This window comes from Vipera ursinii (genome assembly GCF_947247035.1).
Source record: "Vipera ursinii genome assembly, chromosome: Z".
Taxonomy (NCBI): domain Eukaryota; kingdom Metazoa; phylum Chordata; class Lepidosauria; order Squamata; family Viperidae; genus Vipera; species Vipera ursinii.
The window spans coordinates 69,675,546-69,692,877 of record NC_139517.1 but is presented as its reverse complement, the minus strand read 5'-3'; the positions used below and the strand labels follow the sequence as shown (position 1 = coordinate 69,692,877).

At 36.1% G+C, this 17,332-nt stretch overlaps 1 protein-coding gene across 1 annotated transcript in view; it reads left to right on the top strand.

Annotated features, from left to right (window-relative positions):
• ANLN (anillin, actin binding protein) overlaps positions 1–17,332 on the top strand; it is a gene marked incomplete at its 5' end in the record, with an annotated part of 43,927 nt that overhangs the window by 21,336 nt on the left and 5,259 nt on the right. The window contains 6 exons of the mRNA XM_083378278.1: positions 261–387; positions 6,179–6,227; positions 6,315–6,371; positions 12,928–12,966; positions 13,134–13,155; positions 13,889–14,001. Of these exons, the coding sequence (XP_083234404.1) occupies positions 261–387; positions 6,179–6,227; positions 6,315–6,371; positions 12,928–12,966; positions 13,134–13,155; positions 13,889–14,001 (407 nt within the window). The remainder of the gene's footprint in view (positions 1–260; positions 388–6,178; positions 6,228–6,314; positions 6,372–12,927; positions 12,967–13,133; positions 13,156–13,888; positions 14,002–17,332) is intronic.

The window sequence follows — 17,332 nt, the reverse complement described above, 5'->3', positions numbered from 1 at the left end:
TTGGCTCAATTTTGAACCAAAGACTCCTTTCAGTTTTATTACTTAGTTGGATAACAAGGCATCTTACTAGAAAAAAATCAGGTATTAACTGAAGTACAGTTAAATTATAATCTTTAAACTACCTTTTGTTACTTGCCTTTACAGTATTTTTACTTTTCTATTTGTGTATTGTTTTACTTTGAGCTGTTTTGAGTGTTCTTTCCAAGTAGAAACATGGCATCTAAATCTAGTACATAAATAAACTATTCATTTATTTACAGATACAGCAAATTACTATTATATAATCATGCTAAAATCAGATGCAAAAAATATGGTTGCAACACCTTTAGCAAGTACTGCTAATTCTCTGTGTGGAGATGCTCTTTCTTTTTCAACAACATTTACATTGTAAGTGTTTTATTAATTGTATTTATATCAGCACTAGTAGGCTTCTTTGGAGACAGATAGAATATATAATTACAAGTAGTTTAAAAATTAAGTATCTTGTTAAATTTAAAAGTATTTTGTTTAACCCAAGAATCATTTAGTTTTGTGTTTCCTCTTGAAGTCAATAATTATGGAATTACATATTTTCTTTCCCTTTTGTTTCCCAAGTTAATATTTTTACATTTTTTTAAAAAAGTTATAACTATATATTCACTTCATTCCAAGCAACATATCTGTGATTTTTTTTCCTTTTTAGCAGGTTCTCACCTACTTAGCTATCTGTTTTGCTTAATGATTTCAATAAGGAAAAAAGATTTCTCCAACAGACCTAATGACAAAAAATAATGATACTGAATCCTACAGTGTTTTCTTATAAACCCCAAAGCAACTAATTCCTTGGGTGTGTTTAGTGCAGTGAAATAGGGAAGCTGACCAAGTAGTGCAGGGATGTCAAACTGCCGGCCCACAGGCCGGTTGCATCATATGGAGGCTGTGCCAATCTCAGCTAAAGGTATAGGTAAAGGTTCCCCCACACATGCGTGCTAGTCGTTTCCAACTCTAGGGGCTGGTGCTCATCTCCGTTTCAAAGCTGAAGAGCCAGCGCTTGTCCGAGGACGTCTCCGTGGTCATGTGGCCGGCATGACTAGACGCACGGAACGCTGTTACCTTCCCATCGTAGTGGTCCCTATTTTTCTACTTGCATTTTTACGTGCTTTCGAACTGCTAGGTTGGCAGAAGCTGGGACGAGTAACAGGCACTCACTCTGTTACGCGGCACACGGGATTTGACCCGCCAAACTGCTGTCCATCTGGTCGACAAGCTCAGCATCCTAACCCACTGAGCCACTGCGTCCCTAATACGGCAATGCAAAAAAGTCGCAATATGTCATGACACGTGATGCGGCAAGTTTGACACCCATGAAGTAGTGGAACTCACTCATATTGCTGTGCTGTAAAGAGCACTTTTATTGCTGTGTTATTTGACTGAAATTTTCAAAGTGCAAAAAGAATTATCATCTCTATGAGGAATTACATGTATATATATTAGCCACTAGATGGCACATTAAGAATAACTGCTTCATAGGAAGCCTTGAAAAATTGGCTGAGGTATCAGGAACTTGGCCATTTTTTTAGTTTTTTAGTTTTTCATTTAAATTTTATGGGGTTTTTTTCTTGTTCATTATTGACAACATTGCATGAAATACCCCTTTTGTTAAAAAAAGATATGGCCCCTGATAAGAATCCATTTCTGAAAATGGTTCTGTTTTATTATTTGCCTGATTCATCTTTTCTTTACAGAGCATAAGATAGCAATTACAAAACTTCTGAATAGAATATGGATAGTGGTATTTTATTTAGTTGTCAAATTTATAGGCCAGTGGTGGTGCCATGCCTCGGAGGTGGTAACTGTCCCTCTTCAACCAGCCACCCCACACAGGTGTCCCTCCCCACGAGTGACATTGAGGTGACCACACCCACCTTGGCCACACCCACCCAATCTTCCATGACCACCACGCCCACCCAGTAGGCCACGCCCACTTGGCACCCACGGATAAATAAGTGGGCTTTGGGTTGCAGTTTGGACACTCGGTCTCTAAAAGGTTTGCCATCACTGTTATAGGCTTTCCTAGAAATTTCTAGATTTTCCTAGAAATTTTCCATTTCAATTCCAAAATATCTTATGCCGATTCACAAAATTAAAAAGAGATTATAGCTACATCCCATGCCATATTGAATTTTATAAGTGATCTAGCACCTTGAATTGCACCTGAAAGTCAACTGTAACCATTTTAGTTCATGTAGTAAGGCTTCTGCATCATTCTCATATTGCTATGTTTGGACCAACTGAAGCTTCTTAAGGGTTTCCAAACTGTTATATTTCATGCACAAGGTGACTAATTTATCATAATCTAGAAAACAGCTGCATGATCCAGGAACGAATGCAACTAATGTACAAGTTTAACCTACACAAAGGACTTCCTGACACAGCTGCCACCTGCTTCTTGAGAAGTAGATGTGAGTCAACAAGACCATATATTGCCAGTAAGTCCTGAGTGAATTATTGCAACCTGATGCAAGATTAGAACTGAGAAGACCAAGCACTTGCCATTTGGTCTTGCTAAAGTTAAATTTGGGGCCCTTGCTCCCCATACACACTTCATTGGTCTCTTTGTACTAGGACAAACTTTGAAAAGATTATTTGTTCAGAGGTTGAGATGTGCAGCTGAATATAACGAGCATACTAATCATTCCAGATCTCTGACAGATAACCTGCTTCAGTGGTCTTAAACAAGAGGAGAAGCATTTAGTCCTGAAACGCCTTACAAATTAGGGATTTCATGACCTCTCTCATCCTCAAACAACAAATCGAACCAGCCAAAAAGAAAGAATTACTGTAACGTGCCCCCCACTTCCATAGTCAGTCCAAAATATTATTGTCTATAATACCAACTACCATTGAGACTTTTATGATCAAGGGGTCCTCGGTGTTCTTGCAAACTTTTCATTATCGAACTAAGTAACATCATCACATAGAGCAGCTTTCAAAAACCTAAAGAAGAACCAACCATCATGCTACCAGCAGACAAAGACTGAATCATGGTTATCATGGACAGATTACAGCATATACCAAAAGTGAAAGAATTACTAGTAGAAAAAAATCCTAACATCCCAGTGAACACCAATCCAATACAAAAACTAGATGACTGGATGAAGAGAACTGTGAAACCTCATCAAGAAACATCAAATCATCAAAGGAGACCACAGGTGGATAAAAAGTAGTGGACTCATCTTTGCACAGTTCTTTGGACCCCTGAACACAAGCCAGACATACCTCTCTGTCCAATTTTATCACATCACAAAAGAACTGACAAAAAACTGGGACACCTCAGAAGGTACCAAATACTCCTTCAACTCCCCACTACAATGCCTCCAAAGAAGCAAAGACATGACAGTACTTGAAGATGACATCATGGTCTCATTTGATATCGTAGCACTTTTTATTTGCATGGATCTAAAATACACAGCACATCTGACCTAATCAAATACACCAAGATTGAAATAGCTGGAATTATGGATCTTAAAAAACTTTGCCTAATCCTAACCCCAATCCCAGGCTGCAGCCCACCTCTGGACCTTGAGCCATTTGGAAAAGGCCATGGAAGTGGTGAGCCAGCATGAGCACACATTCCCACTTGCACAAACAGCAGGCAAGCACGTGCGTGCTCCATTTGTGAAAGTGGCAGGTGCACATGCCTGCCACTCATGCAAATAGAGCTGCGCACGTGCACTTGCCCACCACTTGTGTGGAATCATTCCCCCCACCAGTCTGCAAAGCTGAAAAGATTGAACTCTGGCCTAACAATAAACTTTCAGTTCAACGAACAAATTTGTTAACAAATCAAAGGGACATACATGGAATCGCTGCTTTCAGGACTAATAACACCATAATGCAATGCCAGGAATCTATACCACTTCTTTGCATACAACCGAAAGTATGGATCAGGTACTTTGATAACATCTTTGTCATAAAAAAGGACCAACTAAACAAAATACACAACATTAACATCTTCAGAAAAAAAACATTCACAAGCAAAGAAAAAAACACCCTTGAATATCCTCATCAGTAGAGCCAGTGATGACAAATTAGAAACACAAGTCTATCAAAAAATCTGTCCATACCAACAAAGTGTTCCACTACCAGAGTAACAACCTTGCCAAAGAGAAGCTGCATAATACTATTTAAACAAGCACAAACACACTGCAGCAACCCTGAAATCAGAAAAAAGAAACAGATTGTCTATATAATACTTTTCAAACAATGAATATCCATGCAACTTCATCAAAAAGTGCCTGATCTCTGAAACTAATATAACTAATACAAGCTGAAAAGTATAACATTGTCATACATAGAGACTGTCAACAAACTTACATATACTTGGCATCACTGTAGCACACAAACCAACTAAAGCCATACAACACATCCTAAGTAAACCAAACCAGCAGCCCCAGAAGAAAAAAACAGGAGTCACTATGACATATGGTGTAAGGACAGTAACAGCTACTATGCAAGATAAATAAGCAGAAGATTAGCAGAGCTCATACGTGTCGCCAACTTGCAATCAGAAAATATGATGAAAACTGAATTTTACAACACATGGACAGACTTTACTGTGGTTTCAACTTGGAAATGGTGAGCATCCTAGATCAAACCAAGCCCCCAAACACTTGAGAATTCCTAGAAGCCTGGCACATAGATTAATTGTCCATAAACAGATAAATAGAAAAAAACAACATCATATTTAAAAATGACAATCGAAAAGGAAATAAAAAGACCAAAACAACCCTCTGCACCCCAATGAACTGGAATTAACACCAAGACTAAGGTTAGACCAATCAATACCCCAGGTCAAGGAACTACCAAATCAGACAAATAAGCTAACAGTAAACAATAGTCCGATCAAGGAACCAAGACCACTCCCACCAATACTGATAGGGCAAGTCACTAGTATATAAAATGAAAGTTAATTCCACTCCCTATTAGAACTGATGATGTTGCCTACTAATGAAATATCTGCAAGAAAACAAAGCTCAGAGAGCACCAAGGACCTTATAGTTCAACACTACACTACAAATATTCTCTTATATCAGTACATTTATGATCACCACAATAGTTGTATTGTATAATAGTTGTAGGTCCTTGACAACTAGTTACTGCTTGACCATCTCCAAAATGTCCAGGGTGGTTGGATCCATAATGAGCAAATGATCTTGAGAAGGGAACACACCACCACTTCCTTCAAGGCCAGTGAAATTACTCCCTTTCTCAAAGAAGCTGATATCACTATATGGGATTTAACTGCATTTTATGTCCTACATAGCTTTCACTAGCCAAGAGGGGCAGTGCTATAACATGGATATACTAGGATTCCTCACCTGGGCCATAAAATGTGCTGGTGCAGATTCAAAATGTAGAAAAGTGATAATGATTCCGGCTTTCTGATAGCTGAGTAAGATATAGGAGACATTGAATGCTTTTGTTCATGTGTCTGTCAATCTAAGCATACTTTTTATATAATGATTTTACTAAGCAATTGAAAAGATAAAAACTAATACAAACCAAAGTGCAGAAAAATAGAAAAGAAAGAAAGGAATATAGTAAAAAGGAAATAAATATATAAAACGATTTTCTTTTCATAACAAATACATCTGGCTCAAGAAGAGCTTCACCCTCATGTCGCTGTCCTCTTGGTTGTTACCTTTCTCTTTAATCTTCTCAATTTCAACCATTTTGTATTTTATGCTTTTTATTATATTATAAACAATATGAGTCACTATCAGTGAAATGGCAGCATAAACATTAAATAAATATGAAGAATTTTAATAATTTATCTCTTGAATACAATAATGATCTCTTTTTCCCATCTCTTATTTATAACAAATCCTTAAAGCTTATGATCAGCAAATGTCCATTAAGGGTTACCAGACATAATCCTTTATTCTTGAGAAGGAAATTAACTGCAGTGAATTGAATTTTAGCCTTGCAACTTTGTATGTGTCCTGCTACTTTTCTCAAATTGTTTGACTGAGTTGCTTACTCTATAAAATATCCTTGCCCTATCTTAATTTTTCTTGTTTGGCTGATAGCTTCTCTTCATTTCTAGTAAATAGCAAATTGTAGTATGGCTTGATTCCTTACTTTTATCAAAGCATATAATGGCTATTCTTATTAATTTTGTCTCCTATTTTTAAAGGCAAAATGTGTCCAGTGGCTTTGAGATAAACATTGAAGTTTATAACTTGGTATGTATTATCACTTTTCAATATGCTTCTTTTGAAAGAATATTTAGCTGATTGGTAGATTGTAATATTCATTTTTTTCTTCATTAGGTACAGAAAAAAGAGTTCATTGGTGTCGATAAGAAGAAAAAATCAATAAAGTCAAAGGTAAAGACTATATAGTTCCAATTTTTCAATTTCAGTTGTTAAAGTGCAAAGAAGAAAAATAGCTTTCAGGCCAGTAGACCCAAACTGTTTTGACTAAAATATTCTTCCCTGTTTCTTAATACTAAGTTTTATTTTATCATTCAATAGATATTTGACTGATAAAATAAAATGCTAGAGCAGGTTTATTGTAATTCTAGATCCAAAACAAAAGTATTACAAATGTATGGCATACAATGTAATACACATAAAGATACCCACTGTGTTATACAAATAGAGACAGGTGTAGACAAAGTAAATTTGGCTTACATTTTTTTAAAAAACATCAGAAGAAACAGTGGTGTTTCTGAGGCTGCCAATACATGTGGTTAAATTAAGTTACATCAAGTATTTTACCTAAATATACCATTATTGTTTGGTTTTAGATAGATTTTGTTCTTTTTAAAATCTCTTAGATTTTTCAAACCATAATTAACAATGAGTTGATATAGGACAACATTCCTATCTTCAGTCCAAACTTCCCAAAATAAAAATTTATCTCCCATTTTAAAATAAAATTTTATGAGAATCAAATTATAATTTATTTGTCAATAATATCCAAATTTTCTGCTGTCTCAGTGTTGAAAGTACAGTTGTATTTGGAATTATGTACGTGCCAAGATTTCAAAATTGCTAAATAATACTAAAATCATGCTCATTAATGATATATACCAAATATTTTTCATTTCATTCATTTCATATGTTCAGTGGTACAGTTGGAAATCAGGAGATTTTAAATTCAAATGGCCTCAAGCACCAGCCTTTATTTGCATTACAGATAGTCCTTGACTTACGACAACAACTGAACCCCAAATTTTTTTTGCTAAGTGAAACACTTGTTAAGTGAGTTTTGTCCCATTTTACTTTTCTTGCCACATTTGTTAAGTCGATCACTGCAATTGTTAAATTAGTAATAGTGGTTAAGTGAATCTTGCTTCCCCATTGATTCTGTTTGTCAGATGGTTACAAAATGGTTGCAATGAACCCTGGTTCATTGCAACCATCATGAATCTAAGCCACTTGCCAAGCCTCCGAATTTTGATCACGTGACCATGGGGATGCTACAATGGTGAAAAGGGTCATAAGTCACTTTTCAGTGCCATGGTAACTTTGGTCACTAAAGAAATGGTTGTAAGTCAAAGACTATCTGTATATTATCTTGGTACACATAAGAAATTATATACAATAACAGACTTTAATAGATGCTGGTATATCTTTTCCCAGGTAGGTAGCTCAAAATACTATAGTGATATAATACAACTATTGGCTGCTGCTGTTATTACTACTGCTACTACTAATCATCATCATCATCACCATCATCATCCCGGATGCTTGGGAAGAACTTAATAGATGAATAAAAATAATAAGCCCAATCTCAATTGTGGAATGAACCATAATAATAACAATAACAACAGCAACAATAATAACAACAAAAGCAGTAGAAGAGGAAGAAGACAGCAGAATAGGAGAGAAAGAACTAAAGAAGATAACAAAATACTAAGAATTCTGGGAGTCCACAGGTCTTAAATTGCTATGTTTGCAGACCTCTGAGTTAGCTGGTTGGCCCTTCTTCCTCTCTCCCTCTCCTTTTCTTCCCCCTCCCCAGTCCCTTCCCTGTATCCTTAAAGACACAGGAATCAAGCGCAAAGCAAGAAAGCCTCCTGGAATAAAAGAAACATTAAACTCCAGGGGTGGGGGGTGTGTCTTTAAGCTGCCTCAGGCATGTCTCAGTTTTAAACAATGTAGCAACCTGAGCCTAAAAGGCTTGGCAATTACGAAAATGATAACCTTAAATTAAACCTTTTTACCTACAAAGAAAACTTGTTAAAATCCTTAGACAGACTCAAGACAAGGGGGTAAAACTAATTACATTTTTTAAAGGAATTAAACCTATGGAAGCCGACATTGCTAGCCTTTGTGAAACAGACTAAAATATTCCAATAACCAAAGGACACAAACTGAGCCTCTGAATTACAAAACACTGTAAAAACTGTATAAAAATCCTTATGGCAATCCATTCAAGCTGCCAGCTGATCAGAGTCCACTGGCTTCCGAAATAAACCCACTTCCTTTCTGACATGCTCGTCTCCCAGCTTTTCATTTCATCAGGGCTGATTGCATTCTCCTGGCTGGAGAAAACAAACCAGGGGACCTTTTCCAGCAACAGCTGCTGCTTCTTTGTTTCTGTTTCCTCCCTGCCTGCTGAGCTCTCCTTCCACAGCTGCTTCTTCATCCCCTTTTCTTTCCCTGTTGTCTTTTTTCTCCCTTTCCCGCCAAAACCACCTCCTTTTATATCCTCTCCACTCTTCCCCCCCTTTTCTCTTCAGTTCACCTCCAGCTCTCCACTGCTTCCAGAAGTGCCAAGCAGCTGGAGCCAATCAGCAGCTGGAGCCCTGATGACTTCTGCCGAGCCCTGACAGTGGTGCAGCTCCAGCTGCCTCTCCCTCAGGCATGGGTCACTTCAACTCATTCCCTTCCTCCGCTACACTTCTCTAGGATGGTCGCATGCCATGTGCCAAAATACCACAAGTGGTACACATACCACCGGTTGAAAAGCCCTGATCTAACTGACTAAACAAAGAACAATAATAACATCATAAAACATGTACATCTGCATTTCCCAGATCCTTGGGAAGGGCTTGATAGATGGATAAAAATGCCAAATCTGAACATCCGGCTAATATATGATGAACATTTAATAATAATTTGAATGAGGGAAAGCAGGCTGAAAAAAATTGGAAATAGTGGCACTTGAAGATTGGAAGTTGAACATTTATTGAAAAAGAAATACACAGTTATACTAATTGTGATTGGAGCCCTTGGAGTAATACCTAAATGACTCCTTCAATAAGGGGTCCTTGGTGCTCTCTAAGCTTGCTTCTTTTCTTATAGACGTTTCATCTCCCAAATGATGTAACATCATCAATGCTGCACCAAAGACCTCTCATTTCAACCCTGAGCTACAAATATTGTCCTTTATCAACTCCCTCAACATTTGAATGTTTTGAATTTATTGGACCTGAGCAACTCTAATTTTACAAAAAGAAAATACCCTGCTTGGAACTGACTTGGAATGTTAACATAGTGTTTACATTGTATTTAAGATGCTGCATTTTTCTTTTAAATAATCGTGGTTTGACAAATTTCAATCCGAAATCATTACTGTTAAAATGTCTTCACAGCTATAAGTACAGGTAGTGCTTGATTTACAATAGTTTGCTTAGTGACCATTCAAACTTATAACAGCACTGAAAAAAAGTGACTAAGATCATTTTTCACTTAAAGCTGTTGCAGCATCCCCCTGGTCACATGATCAAAATTCAGTTGCTTGTCAACTGACTCATATTTATAAAGGTTGCAGTGTCCCTGGGTCATCTGATCCCCTTTTGCAACCTTCTACCAAGCAGTCAGTGGTGAAGACTGATTCAGTTAACAACTTTGTTATTAACAACCTTGTTATTAACTGCAGTGAACTGTGGCAAGAAAGGTTGTAAAATGGAGCAAAACTCATTTAACAAATGTATCACTTAACAACAGAAATTTTGGTCGTAAGTCAACGACTACCTGTGTACGATTGTCAACATACAGGCAATATGTAATCCAGAATTGCAGTTCAATAAACAAAAGTTCCAAATAGATATCTTTCAAAAATATAAGTTTAGAGAAACTACATTTTCTGTTCCATGTTGTGATACAAACTAAACCAGGACAATAAGTATGCATACAATATATAAAATAATAAGTTGGAAGGGACATTGGAGGTCATCTAGTCCAACCCCCTGCTCAGGCAGGAAACCCTATACCATTTCAGACAAGTGGCTGGCCAGTCTCTTCTTAAAAACTTCCAGTGTTGGAGCATTCACCACTTCTGGAGGCAGGTTGTTCCACTGGTTAATTGTTCTAACTGTCAGGAAGTTTCTCCTTAGTTCTAGGTTGTTTCTCTCCTTGACTAGTTTCCATCCGTTGCTTCTTGTCCTGCTTTCAGGTGCTTTGGAGAATAGCTTGACTCCCTCTTCTTTGTGGCAGCCCTTGAGATATTGGACCACTGCTATCATGTCACCCCTAACCCTTCTCTTCCTTAAACTACACATACCCAATTCTAGCAACAGTTCCCTATATGTTTTAGCCTCCAGTCCCCCAATCATCTTTGTTGCTCTTCTCTGTACTCTTTCTAGAGTCTCGACATCTTTTTTTACATCGTGGTGACCAAAACTGGATGCAGTATTCCAGGTGTGGCCTTACCAAGGCATTCTAAAGTGGTATTAGTACTTCACGCGATCTTGATTCTATCCCTCTGTTAATGCAGCCTAGCACTGTGTTGGCTTTTTTGGCAGCTTCAGCACACTGCTGGCTCATATTTAAGTGATTGTCCACTAGGACCCCAAGATCTCTCTCACAGTTGCTACTATTGAGCAAGGTACCACCTGTGCATTTGATTTTTCCTGCCTAAATGTAGAACCTTACTTTTTTCACAATTGAATTTCATTTTGTTAGATAGTGCCCAGTGTTCAAGTGTGTCCAAATCCTCCTGTATCTTAAGCCTATCTTCTGGAGTATTGGCTATTCCTGCCAGCTTGGTGTCGTCTGCAAATTTGATGAGTTCCCCATCTATCCCCTCATCCAAATCATTGATGAAGATGTTGAAGAGCACTGGGCCCAGAACAGAGCCCTGGGGCACCCCACTACACACTTCGTTCCATATAGATGCAGTTCCATTGAGGACCACACACTGAGTACGGCCTGTCAGCCAGCTACGAATCCATCTGGTGGTGATGCTATCTAACCCACATTTTTCTATCTTATCAAGTAGTAGGTTGTGATCTACTTTATCAAATGCCTTACTGAAGTCCAAGTAAATTATATCTACAGCATTCCTCTGGTCCACTAGTTTTGTCACTTGGTCAAAGAATGCAATAAGATTTGTCTGGCATGATCTGTTTTTGACAAACCCATGTTGGGTTTTAGTAATAACTTTGTTTGCATCAAGGTGTTCGCTGATTTGTTGTTTGATTATCTTTTCCAGAATCTTCCCAGGTATTGAGGTCAGGCTGATAGGTCTGTAGTTTCCTGGATCTATTATTATTATTTTTTGAACATGGGAACTACATCAGCTCTCTTCCAGTCCTCTGGTAGTTCCCCAGTGCTCCAGGATCTTTGAAAAATATAGTTCAGCGGTTCTGAGATCACGTCTGCCAGTTCCTTGAGAACCTTGGGTTGTAATCCGTCTAGTCCTGGTGATTTGAACTTGTCTAGACTGGAGAGGTGCTCACCATTTTCTTGCCTATCTTAACTTGCGTTTCTATTCTGTTTTTTATGGCACTGGTTTTGGTAGTTTGGACTATTTTTTCCCTTTGTGTAAAGACAGATACAAAAAACGAGTTAAATAGTTCTGCTTTCTCCCTGTTGCTTGTCACCTTCTTACCACTTTCCCCCACTAATGGACCAATCATTTCCTTAAGTTTTTTCTTGTTTCTTATATGTTGAAAGAAGCTTTTTTGTTATTTTTGACTTTGGTCGCAAGCCTTAGTTCATTTTGAGCCTTAGCTTCTCTCACTTCATCTTTGCAGGCACGGGCTGTTTGCTGATATTCTGCCTTAGTTATATGCCCCTCTTTCCACTTATACTTGTCCTTTTTATCTTTTAGTTTATATAATTTATTGTAATCATATGGGCAGCAAATACATTTGATGATGATAATAAAAATGAATTTAAATTTAGTATGAAAAGACCCAAAAAGATAATGAACATAGTCTATAAAACAGAGTTGTATATAATTGCCAGAGTATATCCTTTAAAACCTTAAATGTGAGATTGTTTTTAGATGGGTTTCAGTATTACATAAATAATATTATTTCACTGTTTTGAAATTAGTAAAAAGCTGGTTTTTACCAATCTAAAAATAGAAGAAATGTAATAAAATATTATGGTTGGTTTCACAGCCAAATGTTTAGACTGGATTTGGCATTTTATCCACTTATTGAATCCTTCCCAAGGATCTGAAATAGATAAATGTTGTTTGATGATGTTAAAGCGTATGGTTGCATGATGTAAACTATTCTACATAAAGCTGCTTTTGGGAATTGACTGATGGTAATTTTGTCAATGCCAGTGGTATTCAAATGTTGCTCCAGATGTTTTGGGATTGCACCCAAGGCACCTATTACTGTTTGAGCTATTTTTCCAGTTATTCTACTTCTATTTGCAGATCTTTGTATTTTGAGATTTTTACCAGTTGTTTCCCTTCTATTCTATCTTCAAGTATTATTTCTATAGTTAAAAGATTCTGCAACTTTTGAAAAATTGGATTTTGTTTCATCATTTAATATTTGTATATTCCATGTACAGTGAAATCTATTGTTTTGATTTTGGCTTGTTTTTATATTAGATAGGCTTTTCATTCTTTTTGCATTTTTACTTTTGTGATGCAACTGACTTAGTTTAAGTCATAAGCCTAACGTTATACTAAAATAAATTATAATATTTGTAGTGTTCTTGGTATGTTATATCTTCTTTATCATAGGCTATTACTCCAAAGAGATTACTGACATCTATTACTACTGTAAGTACTAATATTGATTTGTTTTTCCCCACTCCCAAGAAAATGTCATCTGAGAAATATATAGTTAATTTTGATTGAGACTATTTCCAATATAATATCAAATGTATTTGTCTATAATATTTCTTGAATAATCTGTTTCTATTTTTTTTACATATACATATCTATAGAAAACTAATCTTCTTGCACCAGGTAAGCAAAACTTTAGGTTTTTGGTATTCATTTTGATACTAGTCCTGATAAAGACTGAAAGAAATTATAATCTTATAAACATTTAAGTATTATCAAGGTTGTTTATCATTCTTCCTTTTTCACAGATGGAAGTGGATTAAAATGAGATTACAGATTTGTCAGGAAAAGTTAATGACATTTAAAATTCACATTCTTGGTTAGATTCTGTGTAATTAATGAATCATAGTTAATACAGAAGCAAACAGGAGGAAAGCCTGTTTATATTTTATTAACAATAACCATTTTCAAACGAGGTATTTTTATGATTTGGATCTATGGCCATTTCAGATAAAGAAATATATTACATTGTGATTAGTTCCTCAGTTTTCAATTCTTAATATATTTCATGTGCAGTACATTTGCTGTTGTCAATAAAATAATTTTGTATTTATTTGCAACTTGATACAATTATTAATATTTTATACACACGTGTACATAGATAAATACATAAATATATCCCAAAACATATTCATGTGTAAAATGCCTGCCTGGTGGGATTCTTTGCTATATTAGAATGAAGAAGGGGATATAATAAGATTGAGACTGCCACATAATTTTTGTATTCTTAGAACTATGTTTAAAAATATTCTATAATTTAATCAATTAAATACTTAAATTACAAATAGAAATTAATTAATAGGATTAACCAATAACATTAACTAAATAAAAATTACACATCTTTTTATTTTTATAGCTATGACTAGTCCAGGTGGACCTAATTCTGTGCGCACAAGTAACTTTGTTCTTGTTGGTTCATATACGATTTCACTGTCTTCAGTTGGGAGTTCTAAATTTCTGTTGGACAAGGTAATTAATTTACATTTTGTTTTTCTACAAGCTATTTCTTTAAATTATAGTAGCTTAATAAGGGTTCAATAGCAGGTACATATGGACCTACTATTGATTTTGATGGTCTTAGACATTAGATTGACAGAGATTTACTTGAATTTGTTTCAATGATAATAAAATTACTACTATTCCTTAATTTTTATAGTGTTGAAATGAAGGAAGCCTGATACAGTCTGAAATAGATTTTGTATAAAACAACTGGCTGTTCTGTTCATTTCTGGTAGGCAAGTAGATAGGTAGATAAAAATAATAGTAAAAAATAACAAAAACAATATCAGTGTTATACAAGAAAGATAAACATCTAATAGTGATTAAAATGAGTTAAACTTTAACTGGAAGAATACATAACATTAATATAGAATTGCTTTTTAAATCAGCCTTTAACATCATTAAATAATACATCTACATTTTCTCATTTTTACAGTGAAAAGATTTTTCAAATATTGACAAAGAATGTTTAGAATTCGTTCTTTATTATAACTTTTTATTTTATTTGAAAAAAAAGTTAAAATAAAAAACAAAAAATAAAATTTAAAACAAACCAAAAAGAAAAAGCACAGTACAAACAAGATATTAGAAAAGGGTACATTTAAAAAAAAACACCCAACTCATATATACATATTATCCCTCCCAGTCTTAATACTGTAAGGTTTTACACTTAGCCTCACAATTGCCCCAGCATTTACTCAGGAATTTAAAAGAGCCAAAAGAAACTCCTGAGCCAAGGTTTCTGCAAGCAAACAACTTTTATTTTGATCAAAATAAGAGTTGGGTGGCCACATCTCTCTTCGTGGCTGGTAGAGAGATGAAGGCAATAACCAGGAAAGATGTCTTCCACCTTTTATACCCCTTCAGAACAAAGAGATCTGGTCTTGGTACTAGGAACCAAAAGGTACAGAAAAGTAATTCCTAGATGATGACTCATACACAACAACCCAGGCTCCACCATAACTCCTTTCCCCCTGCCCCTTACCATGCTCTTCATGTAAGCAATCACCTGTACCTAAAGCATGAAACATTTGCTTTTATATAACTAATTTCCCAATATAAAGCACCTACAAAACTGCTTGCACATAAAGAAAGATGATTACAAGTATGACTACTAATATCAATATTACTAACATCAACCTTAAGCATAATAAAATCCCTTCAATACATTACTATAATATTGGTTTCTCACCCTTTACGAAATAGGCCCCACCAATTGTCTTATTTTTCATAACGTAGCTTAGATTTTCTGCCTATAACAAGAATATATAGTTAATAAAATGAAGGTTGGCAGGAAGCAGCTTTTATGGTTAATTACTTCCTAGTTTTTTAAAAAATATACTAGTACTGATTTAAGACAACTTGTGAACCAGCATGTACAAATGCCTACACAAAAATTATGAGATTTTAGTTTAGGCATTTGTTTTACTACTTCTCTTGTGGTGATTTGAAAACAAAAGAAAACTATAACAGGGACAACCAAATCAAATGAATTAGAAGGAGCTTATGTTTTTTTTATACTACCAATGCAAAAATCTGATCATTTTGAAAACATTTTTAGGAAGCCCAATAAAAACAACAAGATTTTCTGTTGAATTAACTTATTCCTAGATCATTAACATATCTTAATATTTGAACTCCATCGGTTTTCTAAGAATGGATGTCCTGATTCCTTATTCCCGAGACAGCTTTGACAAGATGCAGCAAATGTAATAAAAGTAAGGGACAATGGTGCAATTCAGTTGAATGTGCTTGGTGGTATCAATTCTGAAGCTCTGGAGACTACACATGAAATGAGGCGCTGCCTTTCATCTCTTAGAACAAGGGTGTCAAACTGCTGGTCCGTGGGCTGGATGCGTCACGCAGAAGCCGCACCACCCTATTGCCGGCAATGGGAAAACAGTCCCGATATGTTGCTCAACGTCACGAGTTTGACATGTCTGTCTTAGAATGCTAAGCCAGGACAGACAACAATCCTACTTTCGTTCTTTGAAATTGGTTGTTGTTGCCTGCTTCAATGGCATAATTGGTCAGTTCTTAGTAAAGTAGTGCTCAGGTTATTTTATGTGACTGGTTTAGCTCTCTGGATTATTATCAGATTTCTCTTGACAACGATTAGAACTGAAAGCAGGAGTATCAAATGCCTCAAAAGATGAAAATCTCCAAAAGTAGATTAATTGGAAAAGAAACGAAACTGATATAAAATAACTACTATGTATCAAATGAAAGCCATAATTGCAGTAAAATTAAGCTCCACATTACTTTATCTTTCTGCATGATATATTGGGCTTGAGGCTTTTCTTTTCTGGTGGAAGGGATGTTTTCCTTCCCTTACTATGATTTCTGTTTTTTTCCTTCTATTATTGGTTTCCTTTTCTTACTGTAACACAGGAGTGTCAAACTCAATTTCATTGAGGGCCGCATCAGCATTGCGATTGCCCTCAAGGGGCCAGGTGGGTATGGCCAGGGTGGGCGTGGCTACAGTGCATATGGCCTACTGGGTGGGCGTGGCCAGCTCTACATCGTTCACATCAAGGGTGCCTATGGGGGCCTGGGCAGGAGTGGGACAGATCTGAGGGTCTCTGGCAGAAGGAGGGTCTCTGGGCCAGGGCCAAGGCAGTGGGGGCCGTTCCCTCACTGTTTCCAGGATGGCTTCACGGGCCGCATGAAACCACTTCGCGGGCCGGATCGGGCCCCCGGGCCTTGTGTTTGACATGTCTGCTGTAACAGACAAGTCTCATGTCTACCTGTTTGCTTCTGATGTTACCTGAACAAGTTTTCACTAATTTTGTGCACTAACCAGGATAGCTCTTATAATATGGGTTGCTACATAGGCCTTTTTAAAGTAAAGTACACCTATACTATGTTGGGAGTCATTTAAGAAACTTGCAGTGAAAATGAACCACACCAGAACAAAGACAAATATACGGTATACATATATGTTTGCTGCTTCTTCTCAAGTATTGATAAACTTTCAAAACTGGGGTTTTTTTTGTAAACTTTTAATTGATTTTCTAATATATATACATATTTGAAAAGCAATGTGGCGGCTGAGTACAATAATTCTATTACATATAGATATCATTAGTACAAATCTCCATCTATTACAATAACCATTCCCTCTCTTTCCTCCTTAGTATATACCATCTCATGTTTAAACTAATATAATTCTTATTCTATCGATTGAATAAAAAGTAACTTTCTAACTTTATCAATAGTTTTTAGTTTATTATATCTTAATTGTTTTAACATTCAATCTTTCAGACAATCAATGACCTAATAATTTTTTTTCAGTTTTAAT